Genomic DNA, 24,118 nt, shown 5'->3' with positions numbered 1-24,118 from the left:
GTGAGAATTGTCCTGAGAGAAAATTTTCAGTGTCTATGCAATGCTTTCATCCTTATACAACCCTGCTTTCCTTAGTAACATTAACCATTTATCTCTTCTCCCTGTTCACTGAGAAAAATTAAGGGCAGTTGCTGACATATGGGATGATTTATCTTCTGCTGAGCATATTCAGGACTTCATATCCAATGGCTTATATCTCTTTTCAGCTGCCTTGTCAGGTATTTCACCTCATTTCCCTGTTGTTCATGATCGAGTCTGGTAGCTGCGTTTTAAAAAGTGACTGTTGTCTTGAAAGCAACAGCACAGAATGTTTGGGGGTGGAGGGCATATTAAAGGAATCTGCAGCTTGGGTCTGTAGTGTGAGATAGAATTATGCCTTCTCATTGACATCTTGGAAATCTGTGCAGTGTATAATGCTTGTACCTTTGAGAATTGTAGGCATAATTTTTTCACCACATGTTGTGCAAACAATGAAAAGAAATATCTTCCTTTGTCTGGAAACAATGGAGCTCCGTAAATGACATCATCTTTTGAAATGACATTACAGTATTTCATTCATGTGACTCTTTGAAATCCCTTATGGAAAATTTCAGTAGGTTTGGTTGATAATACGTGAGAAGTAAAGCTTGAGCAATTAGGAGGTAACTTCCATGAGCCCTTAGAGGATATGCTTGATATAAATCCCTTCCAGCAAAGCTTAAGGCTTAAAGAAGCTGCTCTGAAGAGACTTCATGTAGCAGTGCTCTTCAGTGTTGTATCCCTGACATCTGTTGTTTGATCATTTTGAGTTCTTTCCAGGCACTCATTGAACATTATTTTGTTCCCAAGCAGTCTCCCAAAGCTCAGGAAGACAGTCTGTAATCACTCATTGCATAAAGGTACTCTTGGATCTTCCCTAAGAAGCTTGATAGCAGAGTACCTACTTGAATGAAAAAATCATGTGAGGATACTTTCCTGAAAACAGAAGCTTTTCACAACAAAAATTCATGCATAGCTCCTCACCCTGGCTTACTTCTCCCTTTCAGTCCCTTTCTAAAGGCAGAATCGTATCTTAGAGACTTGAATGGTGGTCATTACACTCTCCCTATAAACCATGAAGAAAAATGGGGAAACCTCAGGTAATCTATCAAGATAAGGTATGTACTGACCATGCAGATCAGTGGATACTATTTACTGGTCTGTATATTTCCTTTCTAGTTCTTATGGCAATACAGCATGATGATATGAATCTAAAAGAGCTGTGTGAAGGCAGTTATTATTTGGAAATAGTTTAGCTAGGATCCTTTGAACTTGAGCAATATCCAGACAACAGCCAGACAAGGCAGATAGGTTCTTAACAGAATATTTGTAACAGTCAAGCAACTAATGCAGTACTTACCCAACGAGGCCTAACAACCTCCCTAGGTTAGCTTCCCTTTCTTTCCTTGCGTGTTTGGGAACTGCAGGTTCTTCTGCAACTGATGGGAATGTGCAAATCTCATATATTGCTTCTTCATGTATTCTCTGTAATGCACAGCTAAAATCAAGGGTTGATCAATTTGCTGTCAAAAGTGAACTATCAGTATACTCATCTGTGAACTTGGTTCTGATCATGTTAAATAACTGAGCATAACCTGTAATAATATAACCACAAAATTCAAGAAACATGAGAGAAAGCATGTTATGTAAACTTAATATCATATTTTAATAGACAGTATTCATCTGTTTCTAATTTATGTGTGAATGATATTTCTCCAAGCTTTCTAAAATATGAGAGCATTATGCCACTAAAATGAATTTTTGGTCTTGCACTTCCATCCTATTAAAATTCAAATCAGTGAGTTTCATTTCAAGAAAAAAGAAAGACAATTTACTACTAAATCCCACAAAATCCCATTGGAAACTACTTTTGCTGATTAAACTTGTGTGCTTTGGATAGTAAAAGGAGCAAATCGTTGATTTTTCTGACAACTAAAAGCTTAGTAACCAAAAGCATCCATGTGTCTAGTGCCATCCCCAGTAGATAATAAAACTTACATTCTCTCACACCTTTGTTTTTACAATATTCCAGGACAGGCATTTTCAGTTTTTAATTCTCACCTCCATTATCCTTATCACTAAAGTGATGTTTGCATTACACTGCATTTTGCTGAACGCTTTAGTGGTAGTTGCTTATATTTACATACACTAGTTTACATTAAGCATTGCATCAACTGCTCTTGTCATGTGCCTAAGAAATTCTGGATTCTGGATCCATGCCCATCCCAGGGGTGGGCAAGAGGCTGGGAGGGGTCGCGCCTGGGATAGTCATATGAGGTTCTATGCTTCCTCCCCTCTCCTGCTTCCCTCCTTCACCTGAGAACATTCTCTGGTTCTTAATGGAAGTAAATAATATCTTCCCTTTTTCTGGTAGTAGCCAGTTGTCTTAAGAAAACTTAATGTTAACTTAAAATACAAGCCAGTATAAAGTACAAGTTCAAGGAGAACTGTAGAATTTTTTCCACAAAGTTAGTAAAACAAAGGCTCTTGTTCACATCTACGGTATTTGTGACTTGATCTATTTAGTCTATTTTAGTTAATCCCCTTTCTTTCCTTAGCATTTCTAAATGTTGTATGAGCTCCAACTCAGTTTGAGTTTTGGCAAGTTTCTTCCCTCTTTCTGTTTTATATTTATTACTCCCAGTGCCCTCTTTCAGCTGGTGATTGCCAGACCTTTTCTGCCACATTAATTAAGGAAATTTCAAACCTCCCACCTCTGATGTTTCCAGTTCTTTAGCTGATTCCTTTAAATTTAGACTTTTTCCTTCCAAAAGAGAAAATCTTCATTAACAATTGTCTAGATTCTGTTTAAATTATGGTACTTGCTTCTTCCACCATGAGTCTTAATGATTGATGTTTCTAAAACATCCTTGACTTTCAACAAACTAAAATACAAAGGCTGCTCTGAAAGTAATGCCTCCTATATTATTATTTTTCCCTACAGTGTCAGAAATAGATGTTGGAAGTATGGCAGTAGACCGTGAACATTCCTGCCAATATCTCATTGCATTTTGTTGCCATCTGACAAAATGTTCTATATGGAAGTGTGTGTGAAAAGGTATGCAATTGAATTCCTCCATTTGAAAGAAAATTGTACCAATTGACATTCATCAACACCTGATGAACATTCATATAGATCAAACAGTGGATGTGAGCACAGGAAGCAGTGAGTGTTGCTCTTCAGCAGCAGGGGTCACCTCCACTGATACAGATTTTTATGAGCACAGCATATTGGTTCTTGTTCATTGCTTGCAAAAAATGTATAGTTAACAGTGGTGACTTGAAACATAGATGAGGATTTGTTCTATCAAATCACGTTATTGTGCTCTTTGTATATTTTATAGTTTCCATAGAAATAAATAGGAGGCATTACTTTCAGAGCAACCTAGGTATGGGACATTGTCATTACTTTTAGGCTCAGAGTTTATTTGATTAATTAAAAAAAAAGATGAAATGTTGCAAAGAGGAATAAAGACATTCTATTAGTATCAAAAGCTTGAGATCTCCAGTTACATGTGTTCAGTCAGTCTTATGGTTGTGTGATTTCCAGCTGAAGTGCTTCTCTAATACTGTTAGCAATCTCTCTCCACATTCAATCTCAGTCCCTGAATCTTTCATTCTATGGAAAAGTTTCCATTTTTTCCATAACAGTAAATTGACTTTGTGTAACTTGACAGCTTTGATATCTTACTGTGTCCTTTCATTTCTTTTTTCTAACTACAAAGATTGTAGCAGAGGCAGTTTTTGCAGAAAAAAGTAAATAGAGGCCATTTCTGATCTCTGGCAAATAACCCTCTCAATGCTGTTTGCTTAATAGCTTCACTCTAAACTAAGTATCTGCATGTACCTACTGGGCATACAACACATAGTCGAGCCTGAAAAATAGCCAAATAACACATTTGCCAAGCCAGTGGGAAGTGCACTCTGCTTTAAAGGTGGAAGCCAACTAAGCTGTTGTAATGAAAAGCAAGAGTCAATATTAAGAAAGGAACACAGTGATCACATTGTTTATAAATCTGTCATTTTTAGTGTGCATCATAAAAACAAGAAATGAACAAAGGAAGTGGCAACTGTTCTTCATGAAGCAATGGAAATGTAGCTTTTTGCTTTTTCATCTTAATGAAGAGAGATTAAAAATGAAAGAGTAAAGGAAGGCCTTAGTAAAATGGAAGTTTCCTGAACAGTGGCAAAAAAAGCCATTAATGTTATATTTTTGTTAATGTTCTGCATTTCAAAAGCAAAAAGGAGTGAAGACAACTGACTATATCAGTGTCTGTCACTCTCTTCTGTGATTTAAACCTCTTTGTTTACTTACTTACCTTCTACCTACTTTTCTCTGCTAGTGTTTATTAAGTTCTGGAAATTATTTATACAACTACTGTAAGCTGCTTCCTCTGTATGTAATTTTTCCTTGATTCTGTCAGTGTCGCACTACAGATTCTTATTCCCATTTACGAAATGCTGTTTTACAGGCTATTGTTCAGAGTGAAAGCAGAGTAGTATGGAAAAGGAGTAGAAAACATGAAAAACAAATGAATTTATAGAGTACATTTCAAAATTAACAGAAGTAAATTGTATGATACAGTATTAACGTGAACCTGAAACAGCAGGAATACCCTGGCTTTACACATGATCCTAAATTGTTTGCCATTTGTAAGCTCACATGTACTCAATACCTGGCAAACAAAGCTATTGACCTAGCCTTGTAATCAGATTGTGAAAGTAGTGAAACCTGTTCATCCATGCTGCAAAACTGCTTTCTATCTTCTGGTGGATTTCCATTGTTGAATATAACTAGCAAAATAATGTTGAATCTTGTATTGGGAAAAGGCACTAGGTTGGAGGAGGCAGATTTGAGTGAACCAGGTGTAACAGCCTGAAAGACTGTTCTAAATCATAATAGCTGAATTGCCATATGATGTTATATCATGCCATAATCAGTATGTGAAAAGTCTTCTACTAACATAGCAAATATTTTTTGCTAAAGAAATTCCTGATGTCATCAAGTATTATATGTTTTGTAGTGTTTTTACAGGAAGGAGTTTGTTGATTTCTTGCAGAAAAGGACTTGGCAGCTCTGATTCACTAAGTTGATGAGATGAGCCAGCAATGTGCTCGGTTGGCAAAAGAGGCTAATAGCATCCTGGTCTGCATTCAGAGGAGCTTTGCCAGTAGCTGGAGGGAAGTCATCCTTCCACTGGCAGCTGGAGCACAGGGTCCAGCTCTGGACTCCCTGGTACTATGAACATACTGGTGAGAGTCCAGCAAAGGGTCACAAAGATGGTAGAGTCTGGAGCACCTTCTCTATGGGGAGTGGCTGAGAAAGCTTGGGCTGTTCGGCCTGGAGAGGAGAAGGCTCAAGAGTGATAAAACCAGTGTCTATAAATTAGGTACATAGAAAACAGAGTCAGACTCTTTTCAGAGCTGCCCATGCCAGAACAAGAGCCGATGGGCACAAAGTGAAACACTTGAGGCTCTGACTTAGCATCAGGGGACTATTTTTTAAGTGAATAACTTAATCCACATTTTCAGCTGTAGAATGATGTTTGATTTCTGTAGATCCTCTAGTGCATAGAACGAGATTATGTGAATCTGATGGTTTGAGCTTCACTGGCTTTCTTGGATATGAAATATCCAATATTGTATATGTTTTTGTAATGTATATGTTTTTGTAATAAAAAGCTCTGATCATAGGCCAAAACCTAATTATATTATTTACAAATCTGTGGAGAAATGACAGCATGCAAGCTCATTTTACAAGGAACTCAGTTCTAGGCTAATTCTACATAACAGCAGCTCTAATTTAGGCTAGGCAATAAGGGATGTTAATAAATGGTTTGGCATATATGTGTGAACTTTTCCTACCAGGTAAGTATCTGTACTCATTTTTGTCAAGTATAAAGGGCATTCAAAGAGCATGGTTATTATATGTCAAACATATCTGCATAGTTTCTGAATAGAGAATTGTACTCAATTTAATTTTTGGTGTTGCTATGACCCTGACATTTTCAGGCATTTTAAGTATTACAATCTGTCAGTATATGGGTGTATTTCTTAAGTGGGAGGAAACCGAGAAATGTGAATTCTATGTTTTAATACTCTAATCTGCTGATAACAGCTAATATCTATTCTCAAAAATAGTGGAATAAAACACGGTTACTTTTTTATTTCTTTATATCAATAGCCCTTATTCTTAAATACATTTAAGAATACATTAACTTTTTGTATAGGTAGCTTATTTGTCGAGATTGCACTCCAGAAGCAAGAGATTGTTTGACCAGGGTGTTTGTGATGTAGTTATGATTAAAGAACCAAGAAGAGGCTTCTAGGAATTTTGATAGTACTTTAGAGAAATCCATTACATTCAAAATATACAAATATCAGTGTAAGAGAAATGGTTAGGCACTCAGTCTGTGTGTTTGTTTCTGGGCGAAGGAAATCATGTTATTAAAATATTCACTGATAACGGTGCTTGGGGGAATGCTCAGATAAAGGTTGATTCCCAAGCCAAGCATTAATTTTCTGTTCAGTGTGCAAAATGGATCATAGGTTGCCATAGTGAATTCTCCCCACACTAACTTGATATTGAGTCTAGAAAGAACTTAACAAGGAACAGTGGATGTCATAAATGTTAAAGCTATATTGTGCCTGACCTTTCCTTTTATTGGTTCCTTTTGTTTTCTTTGTTTGCTTTTACACTCCCAAGAATGAAGGCAACTTGAACAACTTACATGGTTGTGACTGGAAAGTATCATGATTAAGCTTTAGTGAAGCTTCATAAATGTTTAAGAGAGAGAAGGGTTCTAAAAAATTGATTTATATATTAAAATTTATATAATATTAAAACATTGTATATTTTTTCGTTTTTGTTTCAGGCAATGTTTCGGGTCTCATGTCGCTTCTCAGAAGTGTGTAACTTCATGTCTTTGTTCATATTAAATTTGCAACAGACAGCATTCCATTAATTTTAAAGTGAATTTGTTTATAAAAGGCAGGGAAAAAAAAAAAAAGCTTACAAGTACCACTTACAAAAAGTAAAAAGTGATACTTGGTAGGACGGTGCACAGTCAAAGATTACCTGGAATTGTCAGCCTGTAGAAGTGACAGTGGGATGGGAATTTTCCTCGGGATTCAGGAGCAGCCATGTACATCTTGAATGCAGAGCATTGCTGGAGTCATTGAGCTTCTTTAAAAGCAAGACTAGAGGAAGGGACTTTCCGTACCAAGAAAGAGGGATGTGGATATCAATTTAATCTATCTTTTTAACATCCAGCACACCAGAGATCTACTTAAGTGTTTGTCATGTTCTGATTTAGTGTTTTGCATTCTAGTAAAACCTAACTTTAAAACCATACTCTCCTTTAAAAATCAGTTTTTCATTTAAAGTAAAAGGCAGACTTCGGTGAGTTGGAGAGAACAAGAAGCCATCACAATATGAAAAATGTTTTGCTGATTGGTAAAGAAGAAAGCAAATAGATAGCCTACGGACCATAATTCTTTTAAGGATTTCTAATAATAAGAATAGAAAAAGGGAAGATTCTTTTGGAAAAATCTCTATTAATTTCAATTTTTTTTTACCTCCCTTATATTTGCAGCATGTACAGAATACCATGGCAGAGTTTCTCAGTTTAACTTTGAGTTGTGTGAAAAGTACAACTTTCAAGGTGTACTTTCATCGTGGTACTGATTTATGTAATTTAGTGTCCTTTTGATCCTGTACTGTAAGAAACTGTGCAAACTCTTCGTTCATCTGCACACTTCTCTTAACTCTCCTTGACAGTGGATTTTCCAAGATTCCTGATCTCTGTAGTCAGTCTGTTCAGAAACTCATATGCATCTTGATCCCTGTATACCTTCTATTTTTTTGCATATTTTGAAATTCTCTTGCATCTCTTCTCAGGATTTGGAGATTGCTACCCTAAGTAACTTGTGTATAAGCTGAGGAACACAGATAATACAGATTTCTCAGAGGCTTTCTAGGGGCTCTCCATAATTGAGAAAGCTCACTATTCCCTTTTTTGTTGTTTCTATTTTAACCATTCTTCTCATTTATTGAAGACCTTTACTATCCCAAGGTGACTGAGTGACTTTAAAGTCCATTAGCATATGAACTTGTTAAATGCCTTTTGGAAATCAAAGACTATGTATGAAGGCATCTTTTCCATATGTTGTATTCCTCCTGTGAGTTACAATTTCCTTTTTCAGAAACCATCTAGACTGTTCCCAGTATGTTATATTCATGTGTGTGCCTGTTGTTCTTTAAGGTGGTTTTATTGGTCTAGAATGGAAATGGGACTTACTGACCTGTAGTTTGAGGTGTGCTCTTGCATTTGCCTCCCTTGTCATCATTTTCCAAATCATAAAAAGCAAAGGAAACCAACCAACCAATCAGCCAAACAGAAAAAAAGGTCAAACAATCAATTGAAAACAAAAACAGAAGTTCACATCTTCCATTTCTGTGATCTGGAAGCCAATTTCAAGTGATGACTGTAGTAAAATAGCTCATTAATTCCTTTCAGTTAGACACTATTTGCTTTTTTTTTTTTTTTTTTTTTTTCTCCCTACTACTGTTCAACTTTGTTAATTTATTTTAAAACCTTTTCTAGTGGTGTTTCATTGTGAGACAGATCTCTGATGTATTCTTTCTAAAAAGGGCTTCTGGCATGGGAACCTCCCAGAGATCCTTTGCATTAATTTTTTATTTGGTGAGTTCATTTATGTTTCCTGCTAGAACCATATCTCTTTGAAAACTCTGTACTTTGATGGTGTGTTAGTCCTACCTTTCTGGCAGGCTTCCTGTTCCTTTTGGATTTTAAAAAGCATTTAATGCTCATCATTATGCCTTTATAAAGTTGTTACTGAAAATCTTTTTATTTTTCTTTGCCTTGCCTGCTTTATTAGGTTTTCACTGCCAACACTTATGTTATTCTCTATTCTCCTTAGTTTGGACAGGACTTCAACCTTTAAAGGATATCTTCTTATCCCTTATAGATGTTGTGGAGTTTTTTTGTTTGGTTGTTTTTTGTGTTTGTTTTTTTTTTTTTTTTTTAAGTTAATACTTATACATCACAGGTTTAGGTGGCTGTGGAGTCTTTTTTCTTCTATTAGTTTATTTGCTTTTTATTTTTTAGGTAGGAAGGAATCTCTGATAGCTTGTTTCAAGTATTCAGCTGCATAGGCTTTAACCTTTCGAATGCTTACTTGAATTCCTTTAAAAATATCCCTTTATTTTTATACAGCATTCCTATACTAAACAAATACCTTAGTGACTCTTCTCCTTCTGCAGGTATCTAAACCTGCCTTAATGATCATCAGTATTAGCAATGGTTGTGCTAAGGACCAATCTGTGTCTTCTCATCCTCTGTGTTTAAGCCATCTGTTGTTTAGATGAGTCAAGTCGTGCCCTCTTTCACTGCTTTGTGGCATAAAATTTAAATCCACAGACATTAAACTTACTGCAAAACTATGGACTCTCACCGGTTCATTGGCACTGTGAATATGTACATGTGGGCCTGGTGTGACCAGAACCCTATCCCAGTTCAGTCACCGATTCCATAGAGTCTTGGCTGCAACGTTTTGGGTGGCTTGTTTATACATAACACTTGCCAACATAATGTGTCAGTGTTGCTTGTTTAAGTGGCAATTTATTGTTGATTGGTTTGTTTGTGGGTTGTTTTTTCTTTTTCAGTGCCTCTAGTCTTATTCTCAGTAGGTCCTTAGGCAGCTTTGAATCATGATTAATGGTGCTAGATATCTTTTGAGCAGGGAAGTAGTAAACTTAAAAGTAGATTTTTAAAAGTAGATTTTTCAAAGCTTTCTTGTTTGCTATTCCCTATGTCCTGTGTTCACCTGTAAAAAAAAAAAACAAAAACACACACACACACAAAAAAAAAACCCCAACCCCCCCCCCAAAAAAAAAAAAAAACAACCAAAAAACAGGCACCTGATTAAAGTTAGACAAGTCCACTTCTTGCTGAAATCTTACTGTGCCTGTTGTGCTGTTTCTGTGTCCAGAGTTGATTTTCAAAAGGCAGTCCTGCTTATTTGCTGTCATTTCAAAGGTATTTGATAGAATTCCATAATGGTAAAATAAAGAACCGGGAGGGTTCTTCAGCAGTGAAGTTGAGGTATGTTAGAAATCTTTTACAGAAGCATAATGCTTTTAAAAACTGATTATAAAGACAAGTGTTGTTGATGAACTGCGTGCATTTTTCTCCTTTGTAGATACCTGGACCTGTCTATAATTTCACTGGCTGTATACAAGTAATAGAAATCAATAATGTGGGACCTTTCAACTTCTCTAATGCTGTGGGAAGAAAGAATATTGACAGTTGCAGGTAAAGTACTCTCTGTACCTGTTCAAATCAGAAGAATCTGTTGTTTCTTTCTTCCTTAAATAAGGTGTCTATTCTAGATAATTTCTGCAGTGGTCAGAAAGAAAAAGATGATTACATAGATGGATATTGTGCTTTCTTGTTTGCTTCTCAAGCCTTTTTATGTGAGATGCTTTTTGCTGAGTAGATTAATTAAGTTTGATGGCTTACTTAGTATGAGTTTTCAGCCATGGTCTGCCGAGACATAAAACCAATGAGATCTGCTTAGTCCAATCTGTGTTTATAGCATGTACAGGAATCTGGAAAAAAAGGAGAAGGCTTCCAAGCAAATTAGGCTTAGTTCTCTTTTAAACTTCTGTAATTTAGAATAGCATATTATTTGTGACATTATGATTTATAGAATTGTATGCCAAGATTTATTCCAATTTGTATTGATACTTCTCTTTTATTTTGTCCATTAGAATAGATTATGGCTGAGGGTTGTAGCATCAATATTAAATATTGTTTTATTTGAATCAGAACTCAGTGATTTATTTGAAACAGAACTTAGTGATCTGAAATAGAATGTGCTGGGGCTCACCCAGGTGGAAAACAGCTCTGCAAGCAATGGAGTCCTGATGGACAACAGGTTGAATATGAGTCAGCAATGCCCCCCTGCTGTTAAGAAGGCTAATGGTATTCTTAGCTGTGTTAGGCAAAGGATCGCAAGCAGATAGAGCGGGGTGATCCTTCTTTTCTACTCATCATCAATGAGGCCACGTGTGGAGTGCTATGCCAGTACAGAAGAGATCTGGACATACTGGAAAGAGTGACTGAAGAACAGCACTATGTCTCCTATGCGAAGAGGCTGAGAGATCTGAGGCAGTTCAGCCAAAGAAGAGGGATCTCAGGGGGAATCTCACCAATGAATGTGAAGGAGTCTATGAATACCTGCAGGGAGAATGCAAAGATGGAGCCAGGATCTTTTCACTGGTGCCCAGTGCCAGGACAAGAAGCAGTGAGCATAAATTCAGAGATTCCCTCTGAACAGCAAGAATCTGTGTGGGGATGATATGTGGGATATGGAGCACTGGCACAGGTTAACAAGAGAGGTTGTGGAATCTCCTCCTTGGAGATCTTCAGAAGCAACCTGGATGTGATCCTGGGTACCCTTCTCTGGGTTGGACCAAATGGATCCAGAGGTCCCTTCCCACCTCAGCCATTCCAAAATTCTAGGGCCTGTTACTTGCAGATATTTACTGTGTATACGTAACTAATTAGGTGAGTAAAATTACGTGACAGATTATATAGATGAACTTTGAAAATAGTCTTATTTGTAAAAGGATGGTGGAAGGGATGCTGGACCTCACAAATCCCCTATCCTGGACAGCACATTCCTTTTCTCTCCCTGCTTTTTCTGGAATCCTGATGATGAGTCTTAGCAGTGTCTAGCTCCTTGTATCTCATGGAGACCAGTTCCATCCTGGCAGCTCTGCCCTTTGACACATGGATTTTGTGTCTGCCTGAATGTGGCAGCTTGCATTGTTCCTTGCACTTTATTTTAGTTTTAATCTGTGTGCATCCTGGCCATCACTGATTTTTACATATAAATTCTGCTTGTCAGAAGGTATCCAGAAAGCTATGCTAGTATTCTCTTACAATATCAGCCTTTTGAGAAGAGATGTTTGTCTTGAGGAGGAAGGAAAAAGTGTTTGAAGGAAGTTGCTAAAATTTGGCAGTACAAGTTGCAAATATGAGAAGCTGGTGAATGATAGAAAGCCTGGTGTACACAGAATTCATATGGTTCTGTTGATGCAATATTGCTACACTTGCAGCCGCCTGGCAGACACAGAGTACTCTGCAATGTGGCAGAAAATGCTCTCCAATTTCTTCCTGCTATAACACATCCCTGTATTTGTCTTCCCGTGACACTGACTGTTTCTGTTCTTGCTATTGACATTTTTCTTTAATTGCCCTTCTATCTGTCATCATCCATTTTTAGTTTTTTTACTCATTTTGAATATCCCAGCTTTTACAAACTTAGCCATACTCTGGCATCATCCATGTAATCTGATGGATTTTTTTACTTCTTGGTCCTCTGTATGGATGACTTCATTATTATGATATAGTAGGTCAGCCAAAAGAAGACATGCAGAAACTTCTTAAAGTGTATGTGTGAGCTTGTGAGTAAATTTCAAGCTTATGAATTTTTAATAGGTTTGAAATTTACTCAAATATGTTCTGCCATTTTTCTAACTAGATCTATTTGAATTTTAAAATGCCAAAAGGATGTGCTAATGTGTGCACAGAATACAGAGAATTTTCAAAAACAAATTTTAGATACAGTTCATTAACCTTTTAAAAACTATTAGCATCATTACTTCGGGATGTGTTAGTGCTTTTCATATGATATTATAGACTTTGGAGCTTATCTCAGGACAGCAATGCAATTTAGGTTACAATTTAAAAACTTTTGAGAAAGAGATTATTTGAGAAATGATCAAAGACCTTAAAACTTATAGTAGTCCTGATCATTCTGAATGATGCAGGATTTCTGGGCACATACAGGAGCACCAAAGTTCTAAAAGTGGGGCTCAAACAGCCTCTAGTTTATATGGCCACAGCCCAGGTCATCCTCCAAAGCACAGGTATCAACAGCAGCAGAGCCGATATTGCTCCAAAAAATAGATTTCTGGGAAAAAGTGGAGATAATAGAGATAAATTTTATTTGTAATAGATGAGTCAGGATTTGTTCTCAGTTTGGGGGTATTTGATTTCTTCTCATTTCTGTTTCAGTGTGGCGATGTTTGGGTCCTTGCTTGTCATTTGTAATGGAAAGCAGAGCCTCAGGGAAGCTGTATTTCTCAAATGGAAGCAGACTGGACTTCTGGTCCCTACTCCTCAAATTACATAGTTCATTACAATATCAAAAAGTGCATGATGTTCTAATGGGGCTCAGGTGACAGAGGATTACTTTTCAGGTAGATAAGACCCTTTATTAACCTGGATGCTCTGGTATCATGGCACAGATCCAGGTACACTGTTGTTCACACAGGCAGCTGAATTTGGGGGCACTCACTGCACTGCAGAGAAGAGCAAGCATGACACAGTTCGGTCTCCAATCCTTTGTTTTCAGCAAAGCTTCTAGGCTGAGATGGGATATATCTAAGTTTGTGTATTATTCTGAAATGGGCTTTCACTACAAGCGTAAACCTTGTTTCTCAGCTGAAGCAGCTAGGATGCTCTGGTTGTTCTGCTCTTAATTCAAGTGTCTCTTGGCTTCCCATGGGGCAGACGCCTCTTCCATCTTTCTGTGGCACAAAATGGAGAAAGGAAATTTCTGCAGATACAGCCTGTTTAAGCCTGAAGTTCACTGAGATGCTGCAGTACATGGTACCAGGGGAGTGGAAGAGCTGGGATTGTACTGGATGAGCCACACGGAGGGCTTGTCAGAGCTTTCTGCCGCAAGGTGCAACTAAGGCAGGGTTGGAAATGGCAAAATAAAGCTATGGGCAGGAAAATGAATGTGAGCTTGGCTGTCTGAGAGCAGATTTGCAGCCCTAAAAGTCCTCTGAGGTGTGCAGGTTTTGCTTTCAGGAAAGGTTATCGTAGACCCATATGAATTAGTAAAGGTCAACCTCCAATAGGTAGTTTTCAGGAATTACACTAGACTCTATACTTATCTAAATTTTATCAGAGTGTATTTTAAGACTGTATTTAAACTATTCCTGTCCCAGAGCTATGAATATATAGGGCATTTTAGAAGATATCATTTAATGGCCTACAGTTGTAGAAGAGACAGTTGGAGATCTCTGATGAGATCTGCTAAGAAATGAAATCTTTTTTTCTTTCCTTCTGCTGAAGGATATTAGGATGTGTTAATGCAATAAAAATCCTCTGTAAGTGTTTCAGAAAATGTTTCTTGAATAGATTTGCTGCAAAAAAATGTTTATCGCTGTCAGACAGAGTTGAGATAACAGATATAAATGAAGTTTAGATTCCCAGTATTAAAAGCTGGTGTTTACTGTACCTCAATTCTGGCTTAGCGTTTGGGACCTGGGGTTGCTTTATATTCCTGTGTTTACTATATGCAGAAAATTCAAAGGTTTCAAACATACAGCCACATAAATAAAATGCACGCATTGTTGTGGATGGAGACCAAAGCAGTGCACACTTCACTCATAAGAGGAAGGCAGAAAGTTATTTATTGATATAAATTAGATACAACATGGTAATTTGAACACTGATGACAGTGACTTAACAAGATTTAAAATATCCTTAAGCATTTGCTACATGGGAGGTGGGAGGTAGACAATGAATCTAAGATCAAATCTTAGTGAAGGTGGTTTAGCTTAAGAGCAATATATCACTTACCAGGAATCTGTTGGCAAGGCATCACCATATCCTGGGTGAATGTCTGTGCAGGTGTCCATAACCTCAAGGGGTGCTCCTGATAGAGGGGAGATTCCGGTGTGCAGCCAGCTGCTTGCCTGAAGAGCTCTCAAAGGAGTTCTTAGGGGTAAGATGGTTGACTCATAGTCATACAATTTAGAATTAAATCTGGGCCCCTCCATACAAGAAAGACATTGAGGCCCTGGAATGTGTTCAGAGAAGGGCAATGAAACTGATGAGGGGTCCAGAGCACAAACCTTATGAGGAGCAGCTGAGGGAGCTGGGATTGTTTAGTCTGGAAAAGAGGAGGCTCAGGGGAGACCTCATTGCATTCTACAACTTCCTGAAGGGAGGTCATGATGAGGTGGGGTTTGGCCTCTTCTCCCAGGCAACAAACAGGACCCAAGGAAACAGCCACAAGTTGTGCCAAGGGATATTTATATTAGGTATAAGGAAAAAAAATTTCTCTGAGGGTGTTCAGATGCTGGAACGACCTGCCCAGTGAGGTGGCGGAGTCACCAGCTGGCAGTGTTCAAGAGTTGTCTGGATGAGTAGCTACAAGATATGGTTTAGTAACTTGTGGTAGTAATGGAGATGGGAGGACTGTTGGACTAGATGATCTTGCAGGTCCCTTCCAAACTATGATCCTATTGACTTAGGTGTCTGTTATCAGTTCTCTGAGTGCCCTGCTTGAGACAATATGGTGGTCGTTAATTATCTCCATGAAACCTTGATTGTTATCAGTCCCAAAGAAGAGGTCTTTTGCACTTTTTTGTATGCATTAGGCCTTGGGCATAACAATTAGGCTGAGCTGGGGGGAAGGGACAAGGACTGCACAGTCACAAACCATGCACGTACACATATATATATACACAGATACCTATCCATACCATTTAGTTTTTTAAAAAAAAAAAATTCCTAAATCAAAAAAATTACTGTTGGCTGCTTTCCTAAGAGGATTCTTACTGATGGATGCAAATGTACAATTTACATTCACAGTCTGGAGCTAAGAAACAGATTTTGTCACTGTCTATAGGACAGCCTTTTGGATTTTATTTCCTGAAGACTTTCCTTTGCTGTTAATTTATCTTAAGATGCTTTTTCTAGGCTGAAACTAAGCTTCATTTCAGAAAAGACTATAATTGCTATTTGCATTTAGGAAGGAAACTCTTGAATATGTATTACCTACGTTTCATTCCATCAAGAGGATTGATGGGTTTTGTAATGTATGGCAATTTTCTTAGGAGTTACAAAATATGTTTTGGAGTTCTCTACATGTTTTCAGTAAGCCCTCAATTCTACTGTATCCTCAGTTTTCCACTTCCCACTAAGTTCTAAATTCCCTTCCTTCTGTGGGCACTTACTCCCCTTTCCATTCTGTTATTTTCTGTGTTATTTTTAAAAATATTGCAAGAGACCCCTAACAGCTCTTTAAAATTCATTCTCCCATGCAATTTGTCATCATGTTTTTTTCCCTATGAAACTTCCAGCTTTGTAAGAACATGGTATAACTTCCACAATCCAGAGCATCTGTCAACAGGTGTATGAGGAGTTTGATTTCTATGAACAGAATGAAATATGCACTTTGTAAAGTGGAAAGTTGGAACTGCTGAAAATTATTTCTCAGCTGGTTGTGAAAGTCAAAAAGTTACCATTCCACACCTAGAAATGGAAAAGTGCTATATTGCTGCATACTGTATTTCAGAGTTCACGATAAGAGTCTGTAAAAGACTTAGTTAAGGTTAAAGGTTTTCTTCATCTGAATTCATTCAATGTGATGAACTCACACTCAGTCCAGTGTGCAAGCAGGTGGAAATCACTAAGCTCCTTTGTCTACTTACATCTTCGTTTTTAAATAGATACTAGACACTGTGAAACTTTGAGCTTATACTGTATATGAAAGATTATTCAGACTTTTAAGTTACATTCTTGCATCCCAGTATAGGATTTTTGTATTTTTTTCATAAACAGCTTGGAGCTGTGGGATTAACTGAAACAACAGAAAGTAGAAGTGTAGTAGTGTAGAAGAAAACGATTCAATTAATCATACTCATACTACCCAGCTCTTTGTTTAACATATTTTCTGTATTTTCTGTATCTAATGTACAGATTGGACAAAAATGTTTCCAGAGTACAGAATTGAAGATAAAGCTTCATTTATATTCATTTCACATTATGCTTGATGTTAATAGCTTTTTTGTACAATGTAAACATAATGATAAGCATTGTTTGGTTTTTATCCTTTTTTATTATTATTTTTTTTTCCTCTGTCATTTGTTCCTTTTGCTGGCTGATAACCTTTTTTTTGTGTGTTACTGATTACCTCTTTCTCCTTTTCCCGTTCCTGATTTTATTTTCTATACTTTCATCCTCATTGCTTGATTTGTCCTTTCTGATTACCCACATCTTTTATCATATTTCTTTTTAATATTTTCTTTTCCGTTGTGAGTTCTGCTGTCAAATGAAATTTCTTTTCTGCTGTAGTGTGTGAGTGAATTCTGGGTATTTTTCTGTTACCTTTTTTTCTTCCTTTGACATTCCTGTCAGCTGATGGCCTATAAATCCTCAAAATCACTGTAAATGTTCATGTAAGCCTTTAGCTCAGTCTTTTGAAGAATTTTGTGGAAATTGTTTGTGATAGATATTAGACAAATTCATGTGCAGGCATATATGCAGGTGAGATAGCATCTTCATAAGTATTAAGCCTTTCTCCCTATTTCTGGAAAAGGCATCATCTCATCAGCATAGCACAGAATTAACACCATTGTTAGCAAAACCCTCAATTTCTAAAAGGCTAATAATATTTTTTGTGTTTATATTTATCTTTCTTACTTTTCTGCCACTTCAGACATGTGTTACACCAGCAGGAGAGTGATTCTTAATTCTGTCAACAAATTTCTGTGGCAGTCACCATTGTTGTGTCTGTAATGACTAAGTGTGATGAGATCTTGATTTCTGTTGGAACTGCCAGGTACTTGCACAACAGCTAATAAGTCATAAATGGTAGCATGCTTTTCTTTTTGTCCTATTTTTATCAGGGAGGCATTAGCAAGGATATGTGTCGATTTAGTTGTGCCAATGTATATGTCTGAGACACTGTCGCTGCAAATAAATGATACCTCAGATATTTTGGAAAACAGTCTGATGCAGCTGCACAGTAGAGAAATTTTGGGGAATATTCACAGATTTTTAAAAGAAACTGACTTTCTGCTCTGCTGTTCATATGTATGCACTTCATTATTTTATAATACATTTGTTTTGTGTGCTAAAAGGAAAGTTCCGGTGCTCAAGAAATGCTACTTTACAATCAGCTCACATCTTTGCATTTATTTTAGTGTAGTTAAGTAATATTTAATATCTCCAGTTACTGGTGATTCTTACTTTATATGATTATTGAATTTATTACTGCTATTTGTAGAGCTTCTTTCACTCCAAATATTTAACATATTAACTGATCCCTTTGTACATCAGCAAAACAAAGTGCCAAGCTTTATTCAGAACACTCATGGTACAGAACTGAAGAATTTATCCAGTTTGTTACATTAATACTTTAAGAAAGAGAAACGTGTTTAGGAAGGAGAATTATGTGTGTTAAAGATTTCTATAACAACAAAAAAATCTATCAGCCTTGACCTCTTTACACTGAGTGGTAGATTCAAAGCCACAAAAACTGAACAGTATATAAAGTCACCGTATCCAACCACAACCCATTTTTAAAATGTGGAAGTAAGAGAGATTGCATTCTTAAAATATGGAAATGAGAAAGACTGCCTGTCAGATGCCTTTTCAGTAGATCATCACAAGTTCTGGTAGGAGATAAGAGAGTTAGGTCATGATGAAGGTCAGTGGGCCAGCCTGGAGTGGCTAAGAAATTCTGGGAGGCATTACAATCTGAAGGACTACATAGTGTGAATTGTCTGTAATTGGAGTGTTATCAAAGTCAAAAGTGATCAGAATTACAAGGCTGCAAAGATAGTTTTAAGGTGCTTTTTCAGTGTTCCAGCCTCTCTCTGGTCATCTGACAGGTGTAAAGATGTACGATTTGAACTGTATATTTTTAGCTACAGTAAATGAGGAAGACTCCTTTTTTGCTTTACATCAAAGATTATAATTTTGGGAACCCTACAGATTGCTGCACTGTTTGGGGTTGCTGTAGACTAAAAACAGTGTTACTTGCCTTCTACCACAGTGAGTATTTATACCTTCTCAGAAAATCTGTAATTCAAGGAAGAACATAGTTAGCTTTTGAAATATAAAGCCATGAAAAGAAGTATTTTAACAAAATGCATTTTTAAGATTCATGAGTCTTATTTTCTGATGAATTATCTGTCTTTTTGCTGTCGTTTTTCAATATGGTTTCCCCACAAATACAAAATGATTTCGTAAACATGAAAGTACAAAATTTTATCTAAAACAAACAAACTTTCTAACAAGACTGGAGCTGCTTCACAAAGCAAAAGCTAAAGATGTTTCTCAGGGATTTTAAAACTTCATCACATGTATTTTTCACAGCATTAATTATATGATGTGTGAAGCAGTTGTAATACTCTTTGGGAACTTCTTTAATGGTTAAGAAAAATTATTTTAGTGACATGAGACATCAAGTGGTATGGTTCAGTAGTTTCCTGAAATAATCACTTTGGCTTCCAGCCAGACAGGTCTGTGAACAGTAAAACCCTCTTCTTCTACTCTATTAGAGTAGAAAAAAATAATCTTTTTTTTTCCTGCTTGTCTAAAACTTGCACGTGGGTGTATGGATGGTTTGACAGAATTCTGCTTTAACGAGGTTTCCCTATATATCTCACCTTAAATTTTTTATGAGCAATGGTTCAGAAAAGCTAAGTACATATAATCAGAGGAATTGTCTCAAAAGCAATTGGTTAATAAAAGAAATTATATTGTATATCTTCCTTAATGGATTACAATCACACTAAGTTTTAGTGCTAGCATCGATGGCATTCCAATCTCAGAAATCTAGAAATAGAGATAAAATGTTATGTTATATACTCACAAATAATTACACTTCACAGCGGGTTTCCATGATTTCCAAGTTATATGCAGAGAGTGCACTGTAATGGAGATGTAGTTGCTCTTGTTATTGTAGCAGCCTGTTCTGTAAAAAGAGAGGCATATTAGGCAGAATAAGGAGAAATAAAGAGTCATACCAAAAGGAAGAATTTGCCTACTGAAACTTGAATCAGTATAAGATTTTGTCTTTGCTTTTTATCCTCTTTGAGAATTGCTTTGATATAAAAGCATCAAAATTGATACAGAAGTAATAAGGAATCATAAGTTGCCTTCAACTTACAAAAGCCAGAATATCAAGAGAGAAGTTTAGAAGCTCAGTTTTATTCTGGCTGGCAGGTATCTGCAGGAATCCATTCTTTGTGCTTTATCATGTCAGTGAATGGAGTACAGAACTTCATGACTTATAAAGTATTTGTGGGTTTGTAAAAATCTCATTTAAGAAAGCTAGAAGTGAAACAATCAGCCTTAAAAAACCTTTTGTGTTTTTACAGAAAATAAAGCCAGTCACAGATAGTATTTCACTTTTTAAAGAGGCTTTGAACATATTTTTACAATTTAAATAGTTTTAGCTTCTCTTTAGAAGAGCACTTTCAAAATGCCTTTTCACTTCAGATCTATATATGATTCAAGAATCTAAATTTTAAAACCAGATTTTTTAAAGTGCTTTATGTTATTGATAACCAAAATATGTCAATTTTAGTGACATGTATTGTGACTCTGTAATTCAGCATCTGTAGTATTTGTTTTCTAAAAGGTATTTCAAAAAAAATTCCTCTAAAATTGCTCAGACGTTGTAGGTTCAATTCTTACAAGAAAAGAATATGCATGATAATATTTTTGAAGTTAGTTTTTTGTACAACTTCATATTTTGAGTTGTTGTTTAAACAGGCCAAATACCAAAAGTAAGGCCAATGTCCTGAGGAGTTCTTTTCGCTTAATGCAGACAAGAAGTGTGAAGAAAATTTCTGGACCAAAATGGCAAATGTGATTATCTACTTTCCTGTTCAGACAGATAATAGATAATTTCTGTTTACATTATTGAGTATGTTGGTTATTCTGTACCAGTTTCTCCCAGAGAAGTGCATGAGAATTAGAAAGGATAAAGGGTTTAAAAAATCCTCAAAGAAATTGGAATCTGTCTCTTTATTTGTCCTACAGGATGAATACAGTCATCATACTGTATTTGATGAGAGCACATACATTTAATAAGGAGAAACACTGGACACAGAGGAGATTTCTTCTTCAGCAGGGACAGAATGTTAGAACCCATGGCTGAAAGATGTAACTGGAAACTCTGAATTGATAATCATGAAGTCATAGAATGGCTTAGGTTGCAAGGGACCTTAAAGATCTAATTCCAACTCTCCTGCTGTAGTCAGGGTTACTACCCACCAGATCAGGCTGCCCAGGACCCCATCCAACTTGAAATGTCTCCAGAGATGTGGCATCCAAAGCATCTGTGGGCAGCCTGTACCTGTCAGCACCTCAGCACCTTCTGAGTAAAAAATTTTTTCACAATATCCATCCTAATTCTCTCTTCTATTAGTTTAAAGCCCTTCCCCCTTGTCCTATACTGTTTGCCCTTGTAAAAATTCAGTTACCCTCCTGGTTGTAAGCTCCCCTTAGGTACTAGAAGGCTACAACGAGGTCTCCCCAAACCCTTTTCTTTTCCAGGCTGAACAAGCCCCACTCCTTCACAGAAGTGGTACTCCAGCCCTCTGATCAGCTCTGTGGCTCTCCTCTGAGCAGAAGCTGTACCTGCAGTGAGAAACATCATTCCTAGGTTCTAAAATGAAAAATATTGAGTAACCTGATAAAATACTGAAAGATGTATTTGCATTTTATAAAACATGTATATTAATTTCTTACTGTAATGCATTATAATTAAAATGAGTCTGTGAGCCAGATAATATCTGTATTGGCTGATTAAGATATAAGCAGGTTATTACCAACAGTTAACAAATGGTTTTCTCCAGAGATCTGCTAAGCAACTTTTTTTTTTTCTATAGGGAATTCGGATTATTTGTTTAAAGCTGTAGTATTAAGTAATGCCATACTAGAAAGATATATGATCCTTCAAGGGACATTGGTTATAAAGTTAAGAAAACAGTCTTATCCTTGTAACTACTTGTTTGCAGCAGAAAAACAAATATATTTTTCAGTAAAAGAAACATCAATTCCTCTCAAAAATTCATATAAATATTTTACAATTACCTAATTTTTCAAAACCTAAATTGATTATAAATAGTTCATTGCTTGTTTGTTGTTTTTTTTCTTTCTGTATCTGTAACCTGCAGGACTGTTTAATCATATCCTGTCTGACTCTTGCTCTGCAGTAGTACAGATATACAGTGCATTAGTGCCCCCTGCAGCCTTGAAACATTAATATAATATTTAAAATTTTGATCTTTATTTGAGTAATTATTCAGAAAAATATCTTGACAGCTTTGAATCCTGTTGTAGTCTTACCTTTTTCTCCTTCTTTCTTCAGAAGTGAAATCACAGCTCGTAAGTACAGAGAGAATGCTTTAGAAGTTTAGCCTTAAAATCTAGACACGTTTTTATAGACATATTCATTAGTAGAATTTTTTTTCCTGAAGAGCTGGTATATTGAAAGCAGGAATTTGTAATGTATGTGTAAACTTTTCAATGAATAGTTTCCAAAAAGAAACACTCTCTCAGAATATATTCCACTACACACAGAATTTTCAGAGTATAAAGCAGTCACTGTTTAGTCCATGCAAACCTGCAGCAGATATTCACATACATATTGGGCAATTTGCACAAAATCACATGTATAATAGACAAGTTTTGATGTTTCTTTTAGTTCCTTCACATATCCTTCTCAAATTAGTGGTAAATTTCTAGAAACAATTCTGGTTTTGAGTATTTCTTTTGAAGATATGTGGTTTATAGGAAACAGTATTTTGTCACATCAATAGTGGAAATATTAAGTAATTTATTTATATATGGGAAAAGGGAAGGATTCACCTCATTAACCCCAGAGCTGATGAAATTGCTAATACTTTCCAAAAATGGAAAAAAGAAGACACCTCCCTCTAGACCAGGATGCTCACAGCTCCATCCAGCCTGGCATTGGCCAGAGGGGAAGCCTGGCTTTTGGTCAAACAAAAGACAGAGAGAAAGAAAGAAGCAAAACAAAAATCTTTGTCTATGTATGCATATGCATATACCTATGCCTAAATTTCTATGTATTGAGATATATGTGCTACAGGCCAGGTCTCTGAAGCCAGATTTATCTATTTGAATCTCCCCACCCACTCTAAAATTAGGAGAAGAGAAGAAGATGCTCCACTACTAGTACCCATCCAAGGCCCTAGCTGACATGTGAGCTAGCTCATTTAACCCTCAGAAACATTCCTTATTTAAATAAGAAGTTGAAATATGTAGTTTTTAATGGATATAAGGAGCAAGGCTGAAGGCCAAGTAATATTAGTCTATTGAAAAGGCAGTCATTTTGTAGAATTAACTGCCTAATGTATTTCATTGATATTATAAAATTGAAAAAGTATTGTATGAAAATTAAGTGATCGTGTTCTTAAATATCTGGGCTCTAAAAACACAAATATGACATAGAACTATAGAATGGCCTGGGTTGAAAAGGACCACAATGATCATCTTGTTTCAACCCCCTGCTATGTGCAGTGTCACCAACCACCAGACCAGGCTGCCCAGAGCCACATCCAGCCTGGCTTTGAATGCCTCCAGGGATTGGGCATCCACAACCTCCTTGGGCAACCTGTTCCAGTGCATCACCACCCTCTGAGTGAAAACTTCCTCATAATACCTAACCTAAACCTCCTCTGTCTCAGTTTAAGACCATTCTGTCTTTTCCTATCAACAATCCACCCCCGTAAACAGCCATTCCCCTTCCTGTTTATATGCTCCTTTCAAGTACTGGAAGGCCTCAATGAGGTCTCCCCAGAGCCTTCTCTTTTCCAAGCTAAACAATCCCAGTTCCTTCAACCTGTCCTTTGACACTTGTTTCGTGGTTGAAAAGATCAGTGACTTTCAGTGATGGGCATTGCCTTTTCTCAAATTGTAACCAGTTACTTAAACGTCCAGTGGTGTAGCATTTAGACACAGGTAGTGTGTATGTTGCTGTTAGGTGCAGCAGATGCATAGTATCATCTTATTTAAGTTTGACCTGTGATAATTTTAATATAGAAAGCTTTTAGTTTAATTTCTTCTCTGCTTCCTTATGATCTTTTTATGTTAGAGCATTTCAGCTGGTGAGAAGATGTATAAGTATGAATAATCCATTTTTAGTATTTCCTGTTGAGTAATTCATTTTGAGAGAAGACAGTTCCTTAATTATTACTAGTCATAACCAAAATTGAATAATC

The 24,118-nt window shown here is 36.6% G+C and overlaps 1 protein-coding gene across 1 annotated transcript in view; it reads left to right on the top strand.

The window, feature by feature from the left end:
- Positions 1-24,118, top strand: part of EYS (eyes shut homolog) — a 643,894-nt gene that overhangs the window by 412,733 nt on the left and 207,043 nt on the right. Inside the window, exon 25 of the mRNA XM_042889745.1 lies at positions 10,243-10,355. Within this exon, the coding sequence (XP_042745679.1) occupies positions 10,243-10,355 (113 nt within the window). The remainder of the gene's footprint in view (positions 1-10,242; positions 10,356-24,118) is intronic.

This window comes from Lagopus leucura, unplaced genomic scaffold (assembly GCF_019238085.1).
Source record: "Lagopus leucura isolate 7727_CA_CO unplaced genomic scaffold, USGS_WTPT01 Super-Scaffold_73, whole genome shotgun sequence".
In the NCBI taxonomy this organism is placed as follows: Eukaryota; Metazoa; Chordata; class Aves; order Galliformes; family Phasianidae; genus Lagopus; species Lagopus leucura.
The sequence above is the reverse complement of the archived record's forward strand: the minus strand, read 5'-3'. Positions and strand labels throughout refer to the sequence as shown.